The 23825-nt window shown below is 41.9% G+C and overlaps 2 protein-coding genes across 2 annotated transcripts; one reads left to right on the plus strand and one right to left on the minus strand.

The window, feature by feature from the left end:
• Positions 1-6085: 6085 nt before the first annotated feature.
• On the plus strand, positions 6086-8726 carry LOC113015703 (ladderlectin-like). Its single transcript, XM_080299500.1, has 6 exons — positions 6086-6209; positions 6307-6357; positions 6592-6701; positions 6806-6940; positions 7220-7331; positions 7623-8726. Exons 1-6 carry the CDS (start codon positions 6134-6136, stop codon positions 7691-7693), a joined length of 555 nt encoding a protein of 184 aa, XP_080155626.1. The 5' UTR covers positions 6086-6133; the 3' UTR covers positions 7694-8726.
• An 8447-nt stretch (positions 8727-17173) lies between these two features.
• On the minus strand, positions 17174-23276 carry LOC113013571 (uncharacterized). The gene is made up of 6 exons (XM_080299489.1): positions 23109-23276; positions 22804-22845; positions 19532-19786; positions 19208-19444; positions 18912-19124; positions 17174-18834 (listed from the first exon to the last, which is right to left on the minus strand). Exons 1-6 carry the CDS (start codon positions 23194-23196, stop codon positions 18758-18760), a joined length of 912 nt encoding a protein of 303 aa, XP_080155615.1. The 5' UTR covers positions 23197-23276; the 3' UTR covers positions 17174-18757.
• Positions 23277-23825: the final 549 nt, after the last annotated feature.

Consider the following 23825-nt stretch of genomic DNA (forward strand, 5'->3'; position numbering starts at 1 on the left):
GCCAGAAAAAACTCAAGTGCAGTGCTGTTGTTGCATTAATGTTTGGGAAGCAACCATCCTCTCCTCAGACACAAGAGACCCTTTAAGACCAGCCTCGCAAAACCAGTCACACTGAATGAGAAAGGAGTGGACAAGAGCTTTAAAAGGATGGCTGGAGGTCCACAGTGTTGAATTTGGTGGGTGGGTTGCACACACACACACACACACACACGCACACACACGCACACACACACACGCACACACACACACACACACGCACACACACACGTACGCACACACACACACACACACACACACACACACACACACACACACACACACACACACACACACTCTTTGAATATTTGGCCATGTTTAATGTAGCAGATTCCCAGATAATAAATATGACACAACCCCAAAATGAATTATTAATATTTACTTCAGTATATCGACGTACCAATTAAAGAAATGAAAAATACTTTATCACCTGGAAGAACTGAGTCACAGCTTTACTTCTGTGTGGAGAACAAAGCGTCTTCATCAGAAGGTGGCAGCAGAGATCTCTAATCTGAATCTCCTCTTTAACTGATGGTCTCTCTTTGAAGTCTAAACCTGATGTTGAAAGAACAGTTTACACTGAACTGTCACAGTTAGTCTGAGGAATAAAATCTGCATACCTACTGACTACTTGTGGGATAAAGCAACAGAAATGAAGACTGGAAATAAAACGAGACGTTTCAGTCACACAGCAGAGCACTCAGCTGTTAGTTAATGTGATGACATTGAGCTGTGTTTGTTCAATAGGAGTTGGTAGCAGATGTAGAGGTGGTTCTTTAACTGATATGGTGGCTTTGAAAACATTCTCATATCCCAGCACACAGAGTAAATCATGTATTATTATGTGAAGTGGCGATAAAACCGAATTAAAAATTGAAAAGTGCTGTAGTTGTGTTTAACTGCATCTCGGTCACTTCTAATGACACATAAATCAATGTTCAGAAGTCCTTGCTGTGTGTGAGGAAGTGACAGCAAAGATGAAGCTCTTCTTCTCTTCGTGTCTTTGATCAACTACTTTTGTTTTGATTGTCATGATCACCGTCGCTCTCACTGTCTGTGTGCGAGGAAATCTGGATCCTGTTCTTATATGAATGATGCTAATCTCCATCTGTCGTTATCATAATCTGTGATCATCCCAGCACTGAAACAAGCTAACAGTTCACCTGTAACTCAGTTTGTAATCCACATGTCTGAACTACAGATGAACGTGATCGGCTCAGACGCTACTTGTCTGCATTTTTATTCTCTCCTTTGTTCTGCAGCTTAAGGACTGAAGCAGTGTGTGCATTACACCAGAGATTTGGATTTTCTTCTGCTTTTAATAAGCCTGAACTAACAGAATGCTTTCTACTCTATTTTGCTTGTAACTGTAGGTTTTTATATGAAATAAAACCATTTAAGCACAAACATCCTAAATGATCTAAACATCAGATATTATCTGAGGAGTACCAGCCAGACAGAGTCAGGCTCACCTTAATGCACAACTTGGGAGAGAATTTTAAAACGTTGACACACTGATCATCAGACCTTCACGAGACAGTGAGTAATATATCAAGCTTGAGTATGAGCACGCAAATATTTGTGGAGATTCTTTTCTGAGGTCGGGTTACACCGAAGGACGGCTTTGTCACTCCCTCCTTGACAAAGCAGTCAGAGATGTGCGTATAGTGCTTATCACTGCTAATCAAGCCAGTAAAGTAAGATGTTCTTGCAGCGTTTAGTCAGTTGAACAAGGTTAATAAGGTCTTTTTCCACATCTGTTCAGCTTTTCTACAGAATATAATCCTGCATCCAAGAGGAAGGATTGACGGTTTGAAATAAGCTGTATTTTAAGGGGCTACACAATGGAGAGCTAATCGACATGTATTATTAAAACAATTGAGGTTACCACAGATTTTTGAAAACGTGGATGTTTAAATAAGCGCAGAGAGATTAGAATATAAGTGCAGAATTCAGATATAGCTTCTGAACGTTAGAATGAATTATGTAGTAGTCATTTTGTGGAGTATTTCTTACTCGGCTTGTTTACACTCTGCCTGAGCACTCACACCACTTTATACAACATGCCTCATTAATGGCACAAGCTCCTGAGGATGTTTTACCAGTCAGTGGTTGCTGGAGTACTTTTCTATGCTGTGGTGTGCTGGGGGAGCAACACAGCAAAGAAGGACTCATCCAGGCTGGAGAAACTGATCAGGAGGGCTAGCTCTGTGGTCGGCATGAAGCTGGACACTCTGGTGACAGTGGCAGAGAAAAGGACATTAAAGAAACTGATGGACATTATGAACAATGCTGGGCATCCTCTGCACACGGCCATAAACAATCAGAAGAGTCTGTTCAGTGACAGGTTGCTTCTCCCAAAGACAAGAACTAACAGACTTAAAAACTCCTTTGTCCCACACGCCATCAGACTGTTTAACTCCTCTCTGGAGGGGAGAGGGAGGAGAAACAGGAGGACAAAGGAGGGGGGAACAACTAAGCTGTAGTGCCTCTTCACCTCACTGTACAATACCTTGTGCAATACTTTTGTAAATAGTCAACAGTGCAATAGACTCAATACTTGAAATGTGCAATTCACTTGTATTTTTATTTTTATTCCTATTTATTCTATTTATCCCCTTTGTATATTTTATTTATATTGTCTCTGTATTTATATATATATGTGTGTGTGTGTGTGTGTGTGTATTATATATATATATATATAATATTCTGTAACTCTGTAACTTCTGTCGGTGCTGTGCTTTTTTGGAAACTGAATTTCCCAGAGGACCCACCTGAGGGATTAATAAAGTTCTATCTTATCTCTTAAGCTTTAAGTGCTTTCTATCCCACACTCACACTGCAGTGGGCTGTGGAGAACAACCTGGGGTCAGCATCGTGCCCGAGGATATTTGGCATGCAGACTGATAGATGTGCTCCCTTCTGAACCACAGCCACACTATGAGATCACATCCTTCTAATTACAAGGATTATGTTTCTTCCCTCAGGAGTTGGGATGATGGGCAGTGAGTACGACTGAACATAGAGATGGGAGGAGCTGAGGAAAGCATGAAAAGCTCTGAGACAGAATGATTGGCTATTTATTATTTCACTCAATGGCATGTAAATCAATTCATAATCCTGCTAATGTGTGTTTCTTTCAGAATCTCTGGTTGCTATGCTCTCTCACAATTAAAATGAATCCACAGTTCATTTCTTTTCAAACTCAGAATCTTTTTATCTTTCATGTTGTTTTTACGTTGTTCTAGTGCAACACTCAGGCTGTAGTTTCCAGTTCCTGTGTATTATCTGCACACATGGTTTCTGACAACAAAGCTGACTTTGACTTGGAACATGTCGTGTCAGCAAAAGCTCTGGATAATGTTTCAGCGAGTCCTGTTCTCCAGACAAGAGATGCTATTTGGCAATAATAGCAATAATTTTCCACATGGAAAATCTTTCTATACAACTTTGTTTGCAGTGTGAGCTTCACTTCTATTTGTAGAAGTAAATACAAGCACTCATGTTCTCTTGTCCTCTTATACTCTGTTCAGGTCTGTTGAAAATAATGTCCCAGTGGAAAAGCTTGTTAGTTTAGGCCTTTATAGATTCTGTTGATCTCTGAGCAGCAGCAGAAGGAAATAAACCTCCAACAGAACGAACTCTGGGAAATTCAGTCATCTTTTCACAGGTGGGGATGAGGTGAGAGAAACAAAGAGCTTTTAGAAATAACAGTCAACAAACACATTATTGGGATGAAGTCCTTTCAGCCTCTGTGCGACACACAGACAACCTCCCACAGACACAGACACACACAGACAACCTCCCACAGGCACAGACACACACAGACAGACTGTAGACAGATGAAACGAACATATATTGATGAACTCAGGATGACCTACTAGCCTTGTGTACATGTGAGAGCTTCAGATATATAGAATTACTGAAGGCTGTTGTTGAGTGTTAGTAAAAGGCGTACATGTGACAGGCGTGTACTCTCTGACGTGAAATGTTTCTGAGGCCAAGGTAAGGCCAAGCTGGGCAGCCAAGACCAAGAAATGGACCAAACACACCAGAATTGTTATATGTAGCAACGAGCAGCACTTTGCATGTTGAAGGACACGTGTATCAGCAGGGGTGGCTTACCCAAGAACACGAGCCACTCTTCTGTTCCTGCTGTGGTTCTGGGGCACACCGCTCCTCCTGGCTGCCTGACCCACGTCTTCTCCTTTCACCTTGAATCATGTTCGCTGAAGCCAGAACTTTTCTATGTCTCACAAAAAAACAAGTCACCTGTTCAACAGCCTTTATGTTTATCAGTAGGCTGGCTTTATTGTGCTCATTAATGCTGCAATAAGGACATAGTTAAAGCCTTGTATTCTTACTTGTATTGTTCCAACAATCGTGCTAGGTCAGGGGTGGCAAACTCAATCGCACAGGGGGCCAAAGGTCAAGGCCCGCTTTAGGTCTCGGGCCACACAAGATAAACATTTATTGAACACTAAAACAATGTTTTTAAACATAAATATGAATAAAAACAGACAGGAATATTATTAAATAAACTTAAAAAAATAAACTTTAAATATTTTGCTCTCCATAAAAATATATCCTGTCAAAATTACACAAGTTAGAAATATGAACATGCTGCCAAACCCCAGAAAAATAAATGAGAGCAAACACAAGGTTGGAGCCGCATGCAGACGAGCTGGGCGCTGCTGCAGGAGTGCAGCTAATAAACTGTGTGGGCCAGTCAGTGTCTTTCCCTGAGTGCATCATTACACTGCAGCTGCAGCTGCATCTGCACAGGTGCAGCTCAGCAAAGTGCGCTGACTTGGTTCAACATTACTGCAACAGGGAAAGTGAGGCAGGCTGCACTAGTGCATTAGTGACAGCTTCACTGCGTCACACCATGATGGGATAGATGGGTCGCAGAGGGTCAGAAAAGTTGGATTTGATGGGCTTTCGCCTGCAGTGTGAACGTAGCCTAAGACTACTAAATGAAAACACGTGGCTCAGTAGCACAAAAGACCACTAAAGCTAGGAAACACTTATTTCAAAAGCATATGCTTTACTAACTATAAGAAGCTAACATTTTAATAGCTCACCTGAGTGCCTGCATCATGCACAGTGGCTGTGTCTTCAACACTGTAGCCCACACCGTTTACTGCATGTCACTGACTGGTAATCTGAAAGTGTGTGTGTTGTCCAACTGAACCATATCCTTTTGGTTTTTTATTTGGCAATATTGAGTTTGAAAATCATCAAGATGATATTTGCCATAATCTGGAGGTACTTAATGAACCGCAGACGCACAAAGATGCTTCTGTCGCCGTTTCACAGAGGTTTTTGGTTTCCAAGCAGTTTTCAGCCGAGTCCTCTGGGCTGCTGTTAAAGCTCCATGCTTGAGTTAGGACTTGGGTTTTGTGTTCTTCTACAAAAAGGTTTGAGAGACCATTTTATTTCCTTTTCTTTTCTTTCTTTGCACACTTGAAATGTATATAGTTGGTGTACTAATAGATAATCTAATGACTTTTATTTAACATGGAAGTCATTCTAAACTGTCCTTTTCTGTCTCATTTTCCAATTGGCTGTTCACCAAATCACTGTTCAGGTTGCTCCCCAATTTCAGGGGTGTCCCCAGTCATTACTGGGAAGAACAAAGGAACACACTGTTGGCATGTTTTATTTCATCTAGTGTGGATAATGATGAGTAAAAGACAGCTACCTTCACCATGCAAACAACAGTGTGACACAAAGATGAGGTTATGTATCTCTGTGTTGACCATCAGTCAATATGACAAATTAAACAGCAGTGACATTTTATCTGGGTGGAGGTAAAAACCATTGTTATAAAGCGAAATGCCAGCAAGCATGGAGCTAAAATAAATAACAGTGTATTTTAGTCTGTTTGTTCTTGGTTTTGAGTGAAGGTACAGAAACAGTATATAAGTGCTGGTGTTCGGTTCAGCACCTGCACACTTGAAGGCTGAAGTTACAAGCTGACACTGATAACAGGGAAGATAAGGTATTATATCAAATGCTTGCTGGAAAGTGTCAGATTATTGTCTATCTTTTCTTTTATAAACGACCTACTTTGAATTTTCTGATTTGTACAGAGATGCTAAACATCACCATGAAGCTGCTGACTGTGTCTACACTTCTCTGCGCAATGGTGGCTCTGGGCACTGCTGCTGGTGAGTATTCCAGTATACTGAGCATCATCTATACATCTTATGCATGAATATATTAAACTGAAAATTATAATGAAAATCAACATTTGCTGTTGTCTAGCACTTCCAGATGAAGTGGCCAGTAATGGGACAGAGGCATCAATTTCAGCAGGTCAGTGGACTTTTCAGGTTTGAAACCAAAACTAATCACATTTTTATCATCAGTACATCAGCTTTCCTACGTCAGCTTTCATAAATTTGTTTTCATGTGTGATGGACAAGTACATTTATAGCTTAAAAAAGTTCATCTTTAACACTCAGATAAAAACACATTTTTCATGAATTTTTATTTTAAAAACGTTTTCCGACACAGTAAAGTAGCTCAATATTCTTTGATTGTCTTCAGCAGAACATCATGTTGAGAAGAGAGCAGCATCTTGTCCAAGCGGCTGGACTCAGTATGGGAATCGATGCTTTCTCTACGATAACCGTCAAATGACTTGGGCTCAGGCGCAGGTAAAAGCAGTGATGTGAATTTATCATTTATCCTTTGTGCAATCTTAACTCTTTCTGTTTACGTTGTCATTTCTATGAACTCAGTCTGTTGATTTCCATTGTAGCGAATCTGCCAGTCCTTGAATGCAAACCTGGCATCTGTAAACAGCAACGACGAGTACCAGTTCATTCGAGCCGTCATATCTAGTGCCTCTCGTGAAAGTGGACTAACATGGGTTGGTGGCTCAGATGGTCAACAGGTATATCACTTATCATTATTCAGAGGACCCTCCCCCATTAGCAAGCACGTGGTGACAGTGGGGAAGAAAAACAATTTTTAACAGGAAGAAACCTGAGGCAGAACCAGGCTCAGGGATTAGTTCCCACCTGCAGTAGATATGGAGGTCTTTAAGATGGGATCTGATTATTCAAGACTTTAAAATTCCTTCTTCATATTATTGTATCTACATGCACATTTAGAACTTGGAACTGTAGCTTATTTGTGAACATATTCTTGCCTACGTTTTTCTGTTTTCTAGGAGAATTACTGGTTTTGGATTGATGGAACCTATTTCACATTTACGCAGTGGTGTCAGGGAGAACCTAACAACGTTGGGGGAAACGAGCATTGCTTAATGGTGAATTCTTCAGGTAAACCTAAAAGTACAATGTAAGAGCACTATAAATGTTAAAGAAAAAAGGAAACAATACCCAGAATCCCCCAAATAATCTTTATGCATTTAATGTGACAAACAGTGATGAGTGAAAAAATGTCAGCAGTACATTTTTCCATCATATTAATTATTTACATAGTGTTTTGATGCAATACTAAACACATGTATGTGTCAGGTGCTGTTGTTATACAGAACAACATATTTAGATCAGTGATCATTTCTCCATGTGATTGTGATTTCAGTTCATGCTGATTTTGTGTACTTACAGGAAGCAAGTGTTGGAATGATGGGAGATGTGACAGCCAATACCCATTTATTTGTGTCAGGGCCATCTGCTGATTCCTGGGCTCTCATGAAGGCGTGGCCTACCTGACGACAGAGCAAATCCTCTAATATATCACAATAAGAATCTGGTTCTGATTTGATTTACTTCTTTTCTTTTACTGTAATGCTGCATAAGGAATGAAGCAACAAGTGACATAAACTGGAGTTGCTCTTTTAACAGGAGCAGACTGCATGTGTACTTGAAAGAATGCTTTTAGCAAAACGTTGTTTCCCAGAATGAATTGTTGTTTCTCATCTTCTTCATCATTAAAATCTTAAGCATTGAATCAAAATGGTCTGTGCATTTAAATGCTTCATGCTTATCAGTGTACTCTTAAATATCACATACATCCTCACTGTAAAATCTAACTAGTTCTCTGAGCTTAAAAAACGTATGCAAACGCATTGCCTAGAAAACAAAGAGACACTAACAACGCCTGATGACTAAATTAGGACGACTTAATCATTGTGAGTACAAAGTACTACAGATGACTTCATTTTTCCTGAGTGAACAATACTAATGGTTTATCCACTGAAAAAGATTTGAAATCTAACAAAATAAAAATATATATAAATTTTGTGTTAGCTTACTATTTTAAATTTTGCTAATGTTTTATCATCCTTGAACTTGAGATTTATAGTAGAACACTTAAACACTATAAGTATGGCTAAAAAATAACTATCAGCATTTCTTCTAATGCAGTTAAACTCAGTCCAACGGTGATTTTCAAATGCAAGAAAGTATATCAGTAAACATCTTGGACACTGTTCTGCTAAATATCAAACAAGCATATTCCTACTATTGTGTCTTGTGCTATTTAATAATACTCAAACAATTATTAAATTGGTATTTGTATATTTTTTTGTTACACAATTTAAAACTTTTAAAAACGTATAATAAAGTATTTCTCAACCTCATGCACTAGCTCACGCTGCCTATGCACTGCAGAATGCTAAAGAAAAAAAACTTGTATGAACAGCACACAAGAGTGAAAACAGATATAAGATGCCTAGAAAAATCATATAAATGAAACATGTATGTTTTGGATACTTAGTAAAACAACATGTGAAAGTAATGAGAAAGTGGCCACTTTCATGAGTAAATCATGTACGCCTGATATGATTCACTATATGAAGCAGGCCACATCTTATGCAGGTCTTTTATAAGTTTTTCCTATTTCTTTTCCATATGGGCAGAAACACAGTCAGCCCAATATTTATGTACTAAAACCAACTATGGTCAGCTTAAGTTATAATTATTTAATTTTTCCACAGAGCCATATCCGCCCCTGCTTGTGTCACTCAAGAATGCGAGTTTGATTGATGACCCTAGCCTTGACCTTTTGACCTTACCGGAAGTACTCCGGAAGTGACTAATCGATTCCAGGGCTGTGTCCCAATTCAGGGTCGCATGCTTGAAGTACGCGCACTACGCGCACTACACGTACTACGTACGGTGCGTACTATAAGTACAAGAAGTGCGGAAGTGAGAGGCGTGCTGTTCAGGTTGCCTAGCAACCATGATACTAACCGCGAGAAACGTTAACCTCTTCGACATGTCAATGGCTGTGAACAAAGAGAAACTTGTAAATAACTCATGAAAGAATAAAGCTACATTGAAACCAAGCACACCATTGTTGTTCTTGTGACATTACCAATAAGTTTGATGTGTCACATGGCCCTCTTCCTATTGAAAAAACAAAAGTTGTATCCAAGATGGCCGACTTCTAAATGGCTACCATGGTCACCACCCATCTTGAGGAGTTTGCCCTCACATATACTAATGTGCCATAAACAGGATGTTTATGGCACAACTTCACCAGATGTAGCTCAAGCGCGCCCCCGGACAGTGCCAGCAGATTGAAACTGAAAAACAAATTGTAAGCGATACAAAAAATGTAGTTTCAATTAATTGTTTTTTCACTATCATTTTTTTTTAAACTTTCAATACAAGAATACATTTATTTCAGTTACAATATTTTTTTCTCAGTTTCATTTTAAGGTGGCATCGTTCTAACCCCATACGGATTCTGACTGAGAGACACTGTGTTCGGCCACGATGTGCTGAGATCAGTGAGCACATACTACACATACAGTTAGTTTTAGTTTGTTTTGCACTTTATTGTTGAGTAACTGAATTTATCTAAATTGTTTTGATTTATAATTGTCGCATTTGCAATAACTTTACTTAATTGGATTGTAAGGTTTAATGTTTTCATATATTATTTGGAAAAGTGTTTTAACAATACGTTGCATTAATGCATAGTTTGTATGAGAGATGTTTTATTTTTTGTCATTTATGTCAAATATGACGTCATCAAACTTCTAAGTTGTGAATTACAGCTAGAACAGCATAATTAATATTTGAGTTGCTGACCCTGTCTGTTGACAGGTCAGGTTTATTGTACACTGGATTGTTCCTGAGGTGCGAGCCTTCCCACCTGGACTTTGAAAGACTGGGATTCGCTTCTTTCTTGATGATCTGCTGCACTTTGCGTTGTGGTAGGACTGTATCACTCACACTTTCACACACAGCTGGTTATAACACCACTGACTGACATTCTCTCACCCCTATTTTCTTTCACACCCTGGGAGTTTTTGGACTTTACCCCTTGGACATGTTTTATTTGGGACTTTAAATGATAAGCTGTTGTGTAGAACATTCTCCACATGTGAAAGGTGTGTGAGATTTTCATCTGAATGAACAAAGGAGCTTGCAAAGAAAAGCGTCTGGACTTCTTTAAGTTGCTTGAAGACGTTTCACCTCTCATCCGAGAAGCTTCTTCAGTTCTAAGGTCAAATGGTGGAGAGTCCCAGATATAAACCTAGTGGGAGTATCCCCCCACAGAGGGACAAAAGGACCCCCTGATGATCCTCTAATCACCTGAGCCAAGGTGTGAAACTGGGTGTGGGTCCCAATCAGCCAGAGTTTCGGGTGATTCATTGTGAAACCTGGCCCCACCTTGTCATCATTATCCAGACGCTTTTCTTTGCAAGCTCCTTTGACTACGATGACCTGGATGACTGAGAACCTTCACAGACATCTGAATGAACACTGAATTTGTGTAATCTGCTTTCTATAACAGTTAAGGAGGCAGGTTACTAGGGTGTCCCAACATTGAGATCAAAAGTTACTATTTTTATGTGTTTTACTTTGCTTTCATTTGTTGTTCTTTTCTACAATTGTAAATCGCCTTTAACCTGTGGTTGTCAAACTCGTGCTTTATTTCACTAAAGCCGGTTTGTTCTTTTGAGTTACATTCCTGTCTCTGTGTCTCATTAAAACACACCCCTGTGCTTCTATAGTCGAACCTATTGGCCCATTAATATATTCTTTAATTAATAATAATTAATATTGTCTTTTCCCGTTATTGTGTTACACAACCATGTCCAGGTACAGTACACAGTGAAACGAGAATATGTTCCTGCTTAAACGGTGCTCAAACCGGTGCTTAAAGAATAGAGAACACAAAATTGGTCCAAAAACCTCTCATGTTCAGCTGGTTTTTTGTAAAAAGATAACAATGTTAGCCTTTTCTGCAGCTATGGGGCATATATGGTATCACTCTTGGCTGGAAGCAGTGCTTAATCAATGGAAAAAACACAAACTTTGTCCAAAAACCTCTCATGATTAACTGTTTTCCACTTTTTCTTTGGTCATTTTAGCCTTTTTGGCCAGGGTGAAGGGAGCATCTGCCATCAAACAAGAAGACAGCCGCATGTAGCTATGATGATGTTTGCTAGTTCACCTTACATGCATTAATGTAATAACGTGGTTAGCCTACTCAACGTAAATTACACACGAACAACATTAAGCTACTCACGCAGAGAAGCTGCTGCTGCATCATCATCCTCATCATTTCTGCTACACTGGCAGGGCTAGGGGCCAGGACTCTATTCTTCGGGTTTTTGGGGGATGTTGCTAACTCCGGGTCTGATAACAGGCAACCCACCTGCAGTAGATGCGCTCGGTGTGAGGTCTCGCAGCAAGCTATCAAATACGGCGCATTTCTCTGCTTTTAAAAAAACGCTATGCGTCGCCAGGTGTTTCATCGGATTCGAGGTGTTACCTCCTTTGACAGTATCACAGTATCACAGTACCTTCATCTATTCGAGAGCGGAGCTGCTGGCACTAAGAACAAAGGGACAGACCGGCATGCGACACAACATCCCGGCCGAGCTAAAGAGGAGCTACAGAGGCTGCAAAGCTGGAGCGAGGAGAGCAGATCACCGGAGGCGATTCAAACCATCAATCCCGACAGTGATCATGGGCAACGTGAACTCGTTACAGAATTGATGAACTGTGCGCTCTGAACAACCACAGACTATACCGTGCAGCTTGTTTATCTTCACGGAGACGTGGCTAACCGAGCTAACGCCGCAGGCTAACGTAGACCTATGCGGTTTCACATCCGTGAGAGCCGATAGGGACACGCAGGCCAGCGGAAAAAGCAGAGGTGGGGGACTCATTGTCTACATTAACAACAGATACTGTAACCCTGGACACGTCTCCGTTAAAGTTTCGGTATGCCGTCTGGACCTGGAGCTGCTAGCTGTTAGCTTGCGGCCATATTATCTACCTCGGGAGTTCAGTCATGTGATCTGTGTGTGTGTTTACATCCCTCCGAGGGCCGACGCAACAGCTGCCTGTGAGAAAATACACACAGTCACAGCAAGACTTCAGACACAAAACCCCGAGGCTTTCATTATTATATCTGGAGACTTTAACCATGCCACACTGGACTCTACTCTGGCTGCTTTTCACCAGTTTGTGAATTGTCCCACACGGAGCAACAGGACAATTGACCTACTGTATGCTAATGTGAGAGATGCATACAGAGCCACCCCCCTCCCCCCACTAGGGAAGTCAGACCACAACCTGGTTTACCTACAGCCACAATACACACCCCTCGTCCAAAGGCAGCCGGTCACAACGCGCTCCATCCGGAGATGGACCCCAGAAAAGGAGGATGCTCTGAGAGACTGTTATGACACCACAGACTGGGATGTGCTCCTGAGCCCACATGGTGAGGACATAGAGGGGGCGACACACTGTCTTACAGACTACCTCAACTTTTGTGTGGACACGGTCGCCCCTGCTAAGACGGTACGGTGTTATCCTAATAACAAACCGTGGGTAACACAGGAAGTCAAAGCTGTCCTCAACATGAAGAAGAAGGCTTTCAGGAGCAAAGTGAAGGAGGAGATGAAAGCAGCACAGCGGGAGGTGAAACGCTGCCTGAGGGAAGCAAAGGACACCTACAGGAGGAAGGTGGAGCAGAAGTTGGAGAGGAACAATATGAGGGAGGTCTGGAATGGTGTGAAAACCATCACAGGCCACAACACCAAGAAAAGCACAGTGGGGGGGACTGTGGAGAAGGCAAACGAACTCAACAACTTCTTCAACAGGTTTGACCAGCCCACAACCCCCCCACCCTCACCCTCACCTTCACTACAGAGTCCTCTCCCCACTCTCCTGCCTCCCTCGCTTCCTCCCCTTCCTGACACCATGACACCCCCCTCCTCCAATCCCTCTCTCAGCAGCAAGACATCTCCCCCCCTCCCCTCTTCCCAAACACCTCCCAGTGTCACAGTGGATCAGGTCAGGAGGCAACTGAGGAAGCTTCGCCCCAGAAAGGCAGCAGGCCCAGACAAGGTGTGTCCTAGGATGCTAAAGGCATGTGCTGCTGAACTTGGGGAGCCGCTACAACGAGTCTTCAACCTCAGTCTGCGACTGGGGAGAGTGCCCACCCTATGGAAGACATCCTGCATCGTCCCGGTCCCCAAAAAGAACCGGCCCAATGAGCTGAATGACTTCCGACCGGTGGCACTGACGTCACATGTTATGAATACTCTAGAGCGGCTCTTCCTCAACTTCCTCCGACCACAGGTACAACATGCCCAGGACCCACTACAGTTTGCATACAAGGCGGGTGTCGGAGTGGAGGATGCTATCCTGTACCTCCTACACAGAGCCCACTCACACCTGGATGGGGGAAAAGGCACGGTCAGGATCCTGTTTCTTGACTTTTCCAGTGCCTTTAATACCATCCGGCCCTGTATGCTTCAGGAAAAACTGAACAGGATGGAGGTGGACCCCTGCCTGGTGGCTTGGATCTCCGACTACCTCACCGACAGGCCACAGTACGTCAGGCTGAAGGACATCACGTCTGACACTGTGGTCAGCAGCACAGGAGCACCACAGGGAACTGTGCTGTCCCCCCTTCTCTTCACCCTGTACACCTCTGACTTCTGCTACAACTCTGAATTATGCCACATTCAGAAGTTTGCAGATGACACAGCCATCATGGGGTGTATCTGGGATGATCATGAAGAGGAGTACAGAAGTCTGGTGAGGAACTTTGTCGCATGGAGTCACACAAACCACCTGCAACTCAACACCTCAAAGACTAAGGAACTGGTTGTGGACTTCGGGAGGTCCAGAGAAGGTCCACTGCCGGTTCAGATAGAGGGGGAGGAGGTGGAGGTGGTCAACAAGTACAAGTACCTCGGGCTGTGGGTGGACAATAAACTGGACTGGTCATGCAACACAGAGCACCTGTATAAAAAAGCCCAAAGCCGACTGTACTTCCTCAGGAGGCTGAGGTCTTTTAACATCTGCAGGAAGCTCCTGAGGATGTTTTACCAGTCGGTGGTTGCTGGAGTACTTTTCTATGCTGTGGTGTGCTGGGGGAGCAGCACAGCAAAGAAGGACTCATGCAGGCTGGAGAAACTGATCAGGAGGGCTAGCTCTGTGGTCGGCATGAAGCTGGACACTCTGGTGACAGTGGCAGAGAAAAGGACATTAAAGAAACTGATGGACATTATGAACAATGCTGGGCATCCTCTGCACACGGCCATTAACAACCAGAAGAGTCTGTTCAGTGACAGGTTGCTTCTCCCAAAGACAAGAACTAACAGACTTAAAAACTCCTTTGTCCCACACGCCATCAGACTGTTTAACTCCTCTCTGGAGGGGAGAGGGAGGGGAAACAGGAGGACAAAGGAGGGAGGAACAACTAAGCTGTAGTGCCTCTGCACCTCACTGTACAATACCTTGTGCAATACTTTTTGTAAATAGTCAACAGTGCAATAGACTCAATACTTGAAATGTGCAATTCACTTGTATTTTTATTTTTTATTCCTATTTATTCTATTTATCCCCTTTGTATATTTTATTTATATTTGTCTCTGTATTTATATATGTGTGTGTGTGTGTGTGTGTGTGTGTGTGTGTGTGTGTGTGTGTGTGTGTGTGTGTGTATATATACACTGAACAAAAATATAAACGCAACACCTTTGTTACTGCTCCCATTCCCCATGGGATGGACGTAGAGACCTAAAATTCATTCCAGATACACAATATAACCATCCCTCCCAAACAGTGGTCACAAATCAGTCCAAATGTGTGGTAGTGGGCACATCTGCTATATTGAGATAATCCATCCCACCTCACAGGTGTGCCACATCAGGATGCTGATCTGACATCATGAGTAGTGCACAGGTGTACCTCAGACAATCAACACAGGACGACATAAAGTGCAATGTGCAAAGACAGAATAAAATGATAGTGTGTGTATGTGTGTGTGTGTGTGTGTGTGTGTGTGTGTGTGTGTGTGTGTGTGTGTGTGTGTGTGTGTGTGTGTGTGTGTGAGAGAGAGATCACAGCAGCAGGTTCATGGCCTCACAGGCAGCTCACGGGCAGGATGGAAGCAGTTTGTGCATGAAAAGCAGAAGTCCCAGTTTGTCACTTCAGGTTTGACTGAGCTGTTTCCAGAAGAGCTAAAATAGACGTCCAGCTGCTGAGATCAGTTCCACTCTGTTGGGTTTCTTTGTGACTGTTTCCTGCCGGTATCATTACAGGTCATTTTAGAGTTTTTGGAGTGAAGCAGCTGCAGCGTCCTGATGATCTTCCTCCTTTTATCGTTGCTGTTAAAGCAGAAATAACCAGATTATAAAGGAATCTCACTCATGTTTCTGCACTCTCATCCAAAGACGGTTCTGTGCTTGGACCATGTTTGTTTATTTATTACAGGTTAATGTTCAGTCTCATGTCTCTGAGGTGTATCTTCTTTGCTGATGACACAACTTTATTGTAGTCAGGAACATTTACAGCAGCTTCTGGATCCCATGGAACGTGAGCTGGTGACTGTTAGTAAACTGCTTTGATTGTAACACATGCTATTCACCTCTCTCTTCACTTAGGAAAAAATGTTTAATATTAGGAAATCACTCATTAAATATTCACAAAAAAATGTAACAAATGAAGTTTCACAGCAATATTTGTGAAGCGGTGCCAGGAGACCCGAGACAAACATCAGCTGAATCATTTTACTTTGAAAAACTTGAAAAAACATAATAAAGTTGCTGTAGTTTTAGGACACTGACATAGTCGTGTCGTCAGACACGCAGAGACTGGGCTGACACACACACACACACACACACACACACACACACACACACACACACACACACACACACACACACACACACACCAAGTTACTTTTCAAAATACTTAGCATTTTGCACATTTCCATTGCACTGTGTTGTCTTGTTTATTTGCAATTTTTTGCACATTGCACTTTACGTAGTCGTGTGTTTGTCTGTTATATGTCATGTGTAGCACCAGGGTCTCAGAGGAAAGCTGTCTCATTTTACTCTGTACTGTACCACTGCACATGGTTGAAATCACAATAAAGCCACTTGACTTGTATATCTGTACATTGTCCGTACTACATCTGTATATTTGCTTTTTGTATAGCAATATAAACATCTGTATACTTAGCTTATTTGTACATACTCTGTTCATAACTGTCCCCACCTTTCACACTATCCTTATCTGCATATAATCTGCTCTTATTGCACTTACTGTTCTTGCACATCTGATTAGATGCAAACTATATTTCAGTCTCTGTTTATACATTTGTAATGACAATAAAGTTGAATCCTAATCCTAAAGTCAACAAATTCATCATTTATTCAATTCAATGCAATGGAATTTAAGGATTTATTAGATGATAATATTAAAAGACATAGAAGACAGTTACCAGGTAACATCCAGAAGCTGTTTGAAACGAGGGATAAAGGAGGGCTCGAGTGACCCGACAGAGATAAGCAGAGGAGAATGGATGGATTTAGTGTTTGAAGCGGAGGTTTTGTTGGTTTGGTCTCTTTCTAACGTGTTTATTGGGAAGACAAACAGATGCCTGACTGACATGTGCACTGTGAGTGTATTAATAAAAACTCACAGAAGGCTGAAGTCACCACACAGAGCAGACTGTGTGAAACAAATCAACAGTGTCCAAATAAAGTGAATGATTAAACTCTGAATGGAACATTTAAATGAAAAAAAAAACTTTACAAAAGAGGAAGTGATGTCACAGACGTCACAGAGCAGTGTGATGTTGACTCATGTCATTGCATGCTGACCTTTGATGACTTTTGTTTAGCTCCTGTGCCGTTAAAACCATTAACTATGAAATAATCACCAGAAAATAAAAAAAATTATTGAATGTTTATTGAACCTTCTGACGAAACATAAAAAACAGAACTTAAAAATGTAACATTCATTTGCATATGTGAGTTTTAATTTGTATCACATTTGCTGCATCCAGCAGGTTATTGTGTAAAATGTAAAATGACGATGTAGAAGTGTGAAAAACTCACGCATCAAATATGAGACACTTGGAGTTAAAGTTATTATTTTGCTTTTCTACAATCTGCTATTTGCTGACATGTTCAAATAATTTGTTGGTTAGTAAAGAAACAAGTTGATAAATAATGAAGTGAGATTAGGACACAGTTTGGTGCTTTCTGTCATCAAACAGGACTGAGGAGGAAAACCAGCTCAGAGAGTTTGAAGGTTCTTCAATGACACAGTAGAAGAAGAGCTGTGAGGCCACAGTAAAGTTTCAGAACTGAACTAACTCTGTCGGAGCTTCCACAAACACTGATCAACACACTTATTAAACCTCCTGCCATCTAACCCTCGTTTTTGCTGAGTTCTCCCTGTTTTACCTTTTGGAATCTGAATTTGTTTTTTATAAATCCAAATTTGAGCCGACACACTGGACAGCTCAAAAAAACTCAAAAACACAAAGTTCCTCTTCAGGGATGAAAGTAAAAAACTGTCATTTGGAATCTTAATGGAATACAATCTGGTTTAATTTTATCGTTTTATCCATGGAACTGAAAATTCATGGATCTGAGCATTGAAATATCATTTTTTAAAGAGGTCGTGCACACTGCTGGATTGACTGTATTTAGTCAGCCGTGGCAGAAACCTGGGATTGGTAATAAATATGATAATCTCCTAAAACTACATGGCTTTTTTTCTCCTGCTGATTAAAATAAAACCTTAACAAAGCTGAAGAACTCAAAGTGCATCAACCGTTTCTTTCACCATCATTCTGTAAAACGCCGGTGAACGCTCCCAGTGTTTGATACCATATATCCCAGTGTGCCCTGAGAAATGATCAGGTGTGCCGTGAACGATTATCTGGTTCCACCTGATTAGTCCTCGAAGTAATCGAGTAACGGGTGGAACAATTACATTCTCTTCCACTAGAGGGCAGTACAACTACCAGCTCTATTTAAATGAGTTGCCAACTGGCAGTAAAACAATCGGACCTGGTCCTGGAGAAAACTCAGACGCAGATGAAGGTCCTAGCAGGAGTAGTGGTCAGAAGAAAGTACAACAGGTACACTGGGGACAAACCGAGCCAATACCACTGTACCTGGTGTGCAGGGAAAAACTATCAATATACTTTCTGTGATATTTTTGTTGGTGGTGTGATTTTTCCAATGTGAAATATGTGCCGTGGCTCCCAAAGGTTGGGAACCAGTGGTAAATAAATGAAATGCAGTAAATAACTTGAGAGAGGTGCACAGAGATTTCAATGTTTGAAGATGCTAACAATGTCAAACAAAGCTTTCATCCAATAATTCGGTAATTCATCAGTAGTTTGAGGGTTATTGATCGATCAGTGAACAGATCAGGTTCTGATTGAGAAACTCAGAGTGAGGACTTCAGAGTTTTCAGCTTTAGAAACATTTAATTCTATCAGAGGATCCATCTGCTCAAACATAATGCTCAGTGGTGTCATCATGCTCGTCAACATCCAATGGCATCTCCATGGAGACATCATGTTTGTTACCTGTGGGCAGAGTGGAGAAATCAGGACAGTGCTGACGTGATCAAAGTGTTTCTGTGAGTATCTGCCTGAGTTTGTACCTGAGCTCCTGCTGCAGCAGATGGACAGGAGCAGGATGGTGCAGATGCAATACACGCAAAAGGCCAACAGGTGGCAGATGACTCTGATCCAAGACACAGAGGGCGAAGAAGGGGAGGAAGAGTTGGTGAGAGGAGGAAGAGTGGACAGAGAAGAACTGGCCTCAGAAACTGGAGGTGGAGGGACGGACTTTCTGAGAGTAGTTATAGGAGACCCTGCAGGAGACATGATGAAACAGGTTAATGAGTCAGCTCAGCAGGTCAGGTCTTTAAACACAGAGTTATGTCAGTGTTCTGACCTCGGACCCTCAGAAAGCTCTGAGGAGATGATCCAAATGTGTTAGAAGCGCACCAGTAGAGACCTTCATCAGAGTGCCTGACATTAGGGATAACGTGTTCTGCTTTAGACCCAAGGAGACGTCCATTCATGAAGAAAAAAGATGGAACTGTTTCACCACTCTTCTTCTTGCATTGCAGAGTAACATCACTTCCTGGTCTTACAGGAAGTGCAGGGATCACCAGGATCACACCTTTTTCTGAATAGCAGATAAACAGAGACAGACTTCCACCATCAGATTGGAGTCACACAGAGACAGAGACACAGCTGGAACATCTCACTGTACCTGAAACACTGATGGACACTTCATCGCTCTGCTGTCCAGATGAGCTTTCACACCAGAAGGTTCCACCGTAGGACGAGTTACGATCCAAAACGCACAAACTTCCACTCATCTCAGCTGCTCCACAGTCCTCAGTGGGTCCTCCGCTGGTCATCTTCACTGTCCATCCATCAGCTGTCTGTCCATCATCAACACAACTCAGAGACACTGAAGATCCACTGAAGACCTGCTGAAGGTTTGGACTGACAGACAGAGACACTGGAGGACAGACAGACAGATAATCACCACCAAAGAGGAGAGGACCAGCGTCACGATGATCATCAAACTTCACACCGACCTGCATCAAAACCAGAATCCAAATGTGCAGCCAGCTCACATGGGCATGGTTGCCATGGTAATTTGAATTTGACAGGATGCAGACCAATTAACTCTTTACTTGGCATGACTGACTACAACTGATAGGTGGGGGATGGCAACTATGGAGATGCCAGGGGAAAAAGAAGAAACCCAAAGAGTAGGTTCATGGATGTCTTGAAGGAGGACGTGCAGAGGGTTGGTGTGACCGAGGAGGATGTTGTGATAGGATGAGATGGAGGCAGATGACCTCCTGTGGAACCAGCTAAAGCAGCAGCCAATAGAAGACGAAGAGGACGACACATGAAGAAGACTGCCACTTAAGTTCTCATCCAGAAATTTGGCTTGCCCTCTAAGGAACATCCTTGAAACCTGGGAGACCTACAAAACGTTTACCCTGAATTTCAGGGAGAGGTGGACCACCTCTGTCAGTTAATCTAACAAGACTCAAACTCTTGACCATCGTGGTGTTTGGTGATGATGCCAAACCTCCACCACCATGCCAACTGTCAGAATACCATTCTGCTTAGTGTGTGTATTAGTTAGAGTGTGTATTAGTTAGAGTGTGTATTAGTTAGTGCTGTATAAGGCAGGGTGCTGGAAAGGAGAGTCCGTCCACTAGTCGACCCATTGCTATGGATCATTAGATCCTCATAAAACCGTTACAAGACCTTGGTCCTCATAGCTGGCAATAAGTGGAACTCGTCCCCAGTGGGTCTTGGACTCTGCCAGGGTTGCCCTTTGTCACAGATTGTGTTCATTGGTTTGGGCATCTGACCAGGATGCCTCCAGAGCATCTCCTGGGTGTTCCTGGCATGTCCACATCTCACCCAGGAACACTTTACTACTGTTTTCATTGTTTCTCCTGCCACTTGGTGTGATTTTCTGAAAACATGAAATTTCATTTCATCTATATGCTGATGATTGCCAGCTTTATCTACCTTTCAATCACTCTGATAGCTCATCGATTGGACTCCTGCTTGATTGTCTTAGCAAAGTTAAATCATGGATTTAAATGTTTTACATTTTTATGAACAAAAAGTGGAAGCAATTTTATTCAGTCCCAATCGTTCTTCTGGTATCCCAAATGTTCACTTTGCTGCTCTGAGCCCTCGCTTGAAGAGCTCTGTTACTAATCTTGGGGTAAAAATCGACACTGCACTTAGTTTTGATGGCCACATGGCGGTGAAATCTTCATTCTATCACATCAGATCGAAGCTAAAGCCCTTTCTGTCCAGGCATGAACTTGGAAATTGTGATCCATGCTTTGTCACCTCACGCTTCGAATACTCCAACCCCCTTTTAATGGGGGTTGGCCAAGCCACTCTGTCATGCCTGCAACTGGTGCAGCACGGTTTTTACCTCATTTAGTTCAAAATATAGTGAGAATTGTACCAACACACATAAAGTATGGCTCAGTTAACCAGAGATGGAACTAAAGTGTGTCAATAAAAATAACCTCTGTGGCCATTAATGTTTCGACAGTTAGTATTAAAGACTATAAATCTGTAAATCATCAATTATAACTGTCAAAAATGTGTATGTGTCATCAGCACAAGAGTGGAAGAGCTTTGTTTAAGAACTTTTAAAGACCATTAAAAATCAGTACAATCAGTACGTAGTTTTGAGGCACAGGCAGATTTTAAAGGACCACACATGCCTGTGACACATCGTCAGATATTCGTATTCTGAGTTTGAGTCAAAGCTAAATGTAAATAAAATAACTTAATTTTTTCTTTTGCAATTATTGTGCAAATGTATTCTAAATCAGCAAAGAATCAGTCTGCAGGAAATTGTTCTCTGACAGCCACACCTTGGAGAAAACTCATTTCCGTCGTTTGCATCCACAATCTTATTCTTTCGGTCAAAGTCAGAGTTTGTGAGAATGGGTGAGGGTAGGGATGCAGATCGACTGATAAATCAGCGGCTCTCTCTTCACCATGACGGACCGGCATCTGTCAGTGTCTGCATCACTGCAGTCGCACTAATTCATGCAGGAAAGTTTCTTTATTTTTGTGTCTGAGAATTTTATGTTTAATGTACAGTACGATTCAGTCACTATGTGTCTTTTGCAATGTGATATTTTTATAAAGTATCTTGAAAAGTATTTGATATATGAAGTTAAAAATCCTTATTTAAGGTCCGTGTTATGTGACAGGGAATGACTGACCGTGCCTGCGTAAACTTATTAACAAAATGTTTGCTAATTTTAATCATCTCTGTCTTAACACTGTTGATATTTATAAATTTGGACTTTTCCCTACAAACCATTTATTATACGTACGTCATAATACAAAAAGTAAAAGACAGGATGTTTTATGCTTAACCCTTATTAGCAAAAATATCAGATTATATTGTGAATAAGGCTGGATGTGTTGTTCTTTAATGCATCTGTGAACGATCGTGATACGTGGAAACAAGGGTGATGACAGACGGATATTTACTCTGGTAAATTATCCACAAAATCTACAACTTACTGTAAGTCTGTGACTACAGGGTCAATGAGGGACCTCTTCAAAGGGCTTTCCTTAAGATTAAGACTGGCGAACAGTTTATTTTAAAGACTTTAAGCAGTAAAAATGTATTAATGGAAAAAGTACAGCTGGTGGAGAACATTGTGCATAAGGCCATTCACAACCAATGAAAAAGGCCATATTTAAAAAGATTTATAACTTATATGAAGAACTAGAATTTTACGGCACTTCCAAAAGAATGAATAACTCTGTAAAAATGAGTAATGTTGGAAACATGTAACTGCTCTGTATTACATGTAACTGAGTGGGATTACTGCTGTTAGACAAACATTTAGTATTGGCTCAGTTTATATGAAACGCACTCTGTTCTGTCACAGAGATCTGAATACTGGGAATGACTGCAGACTGTCTCCTGAAATCATAAATATAAACTTAGAAAAGACTCACCTGCAGAAACAGTCGGTGCAGACAGCAGCAGCACACACACACCTGCAACAGGAGGGCAGAGGTCACTGAGGGTCAGAGGTCAATGAAAGCTCAGTTCAGAAATGATGCTGTTTTAGGATTTTTATGTTCCTCGACTGAAGGAAAACCAGAACCAAGAACCTCATCCCGACTCTGAGCAGAACAGGTACTGAGCTCATGTGCCTGCAGATACTCAGGTGATACATCAGTGGAAGTGTCCCTGATGCACTCATGCAGACGTGCTGTCTGAGCGCGTGTTGGATGAAGCTGTAAGGATGTTCACTCACCCCGGAGCAGACAGATGGACGCAGTCTTCATGTCTGAGTGACGACTGAGAGTCTGAAGCCTGAGCAGCAGAGATGCTTTCAGCTTCATCACTTCCCTGTTACACACTCAACACTTCCCTCTGCTCCACGCTTTCACTGCTCGTCTGACTGAGCTCAGTCAGAACGCACCTGCACAAAATCAGGCATCAAGTGAAGAATCCCTCTGTTACACCAACATCACAAGTTCATTATTAAATGATCTTTTTTCCATGTAATCCTGCATCTTAATTATAACAAGTGACCTCCTCCTGGTGTGTGAGTACAGATCCTGTCTGCCAAACAGAGACATTATTCAACTTTATTGACACAGGACCAAATCACAACAACAGTCGCCTCAAGGTGCTTTATATTGTAAGGTAGCTCCTACAGTAATACATACAGAGAAAAACCCAACAATCATATGACCCCCTGTGAGCAGCACTTTGGCGACAGTGGGAACAAAAAACTCCCTTTTAACAGGAAGAAACCTCCGGCAGAACCAGGCTCAGGGAGGGGCGGCCACGACCGGTTGGGGTGAGATCACACTTTAAAGTGTCACTAGTCCATCATAAATCATGCTGACAGCGTCACAGATCTGAAGAGAAACCTACAAAACAGCAGCATATGGCCTCACCTGTGCTTCATCATAGTCACAGTCAGAGACAGGATCACTGAATCAGCAGAAATGTCTGGAAACTC

The sequence above is a fragment of the Astatotilapia calliptera genome, chromosome 3 (assembly GCF_964374335.1).
Source record: "Astatotilapia calliptera chromosome 3, fAstCal68.1, whole genome shotgun sequence".
NCBI classification, from domain to species: domain Eukaryota; kingdom Metazoa; phylum Chordata; class Actinopteri; order Cichliformes; family Cichlidae; genus Astatotilapia; species Astatotilapia calliptera.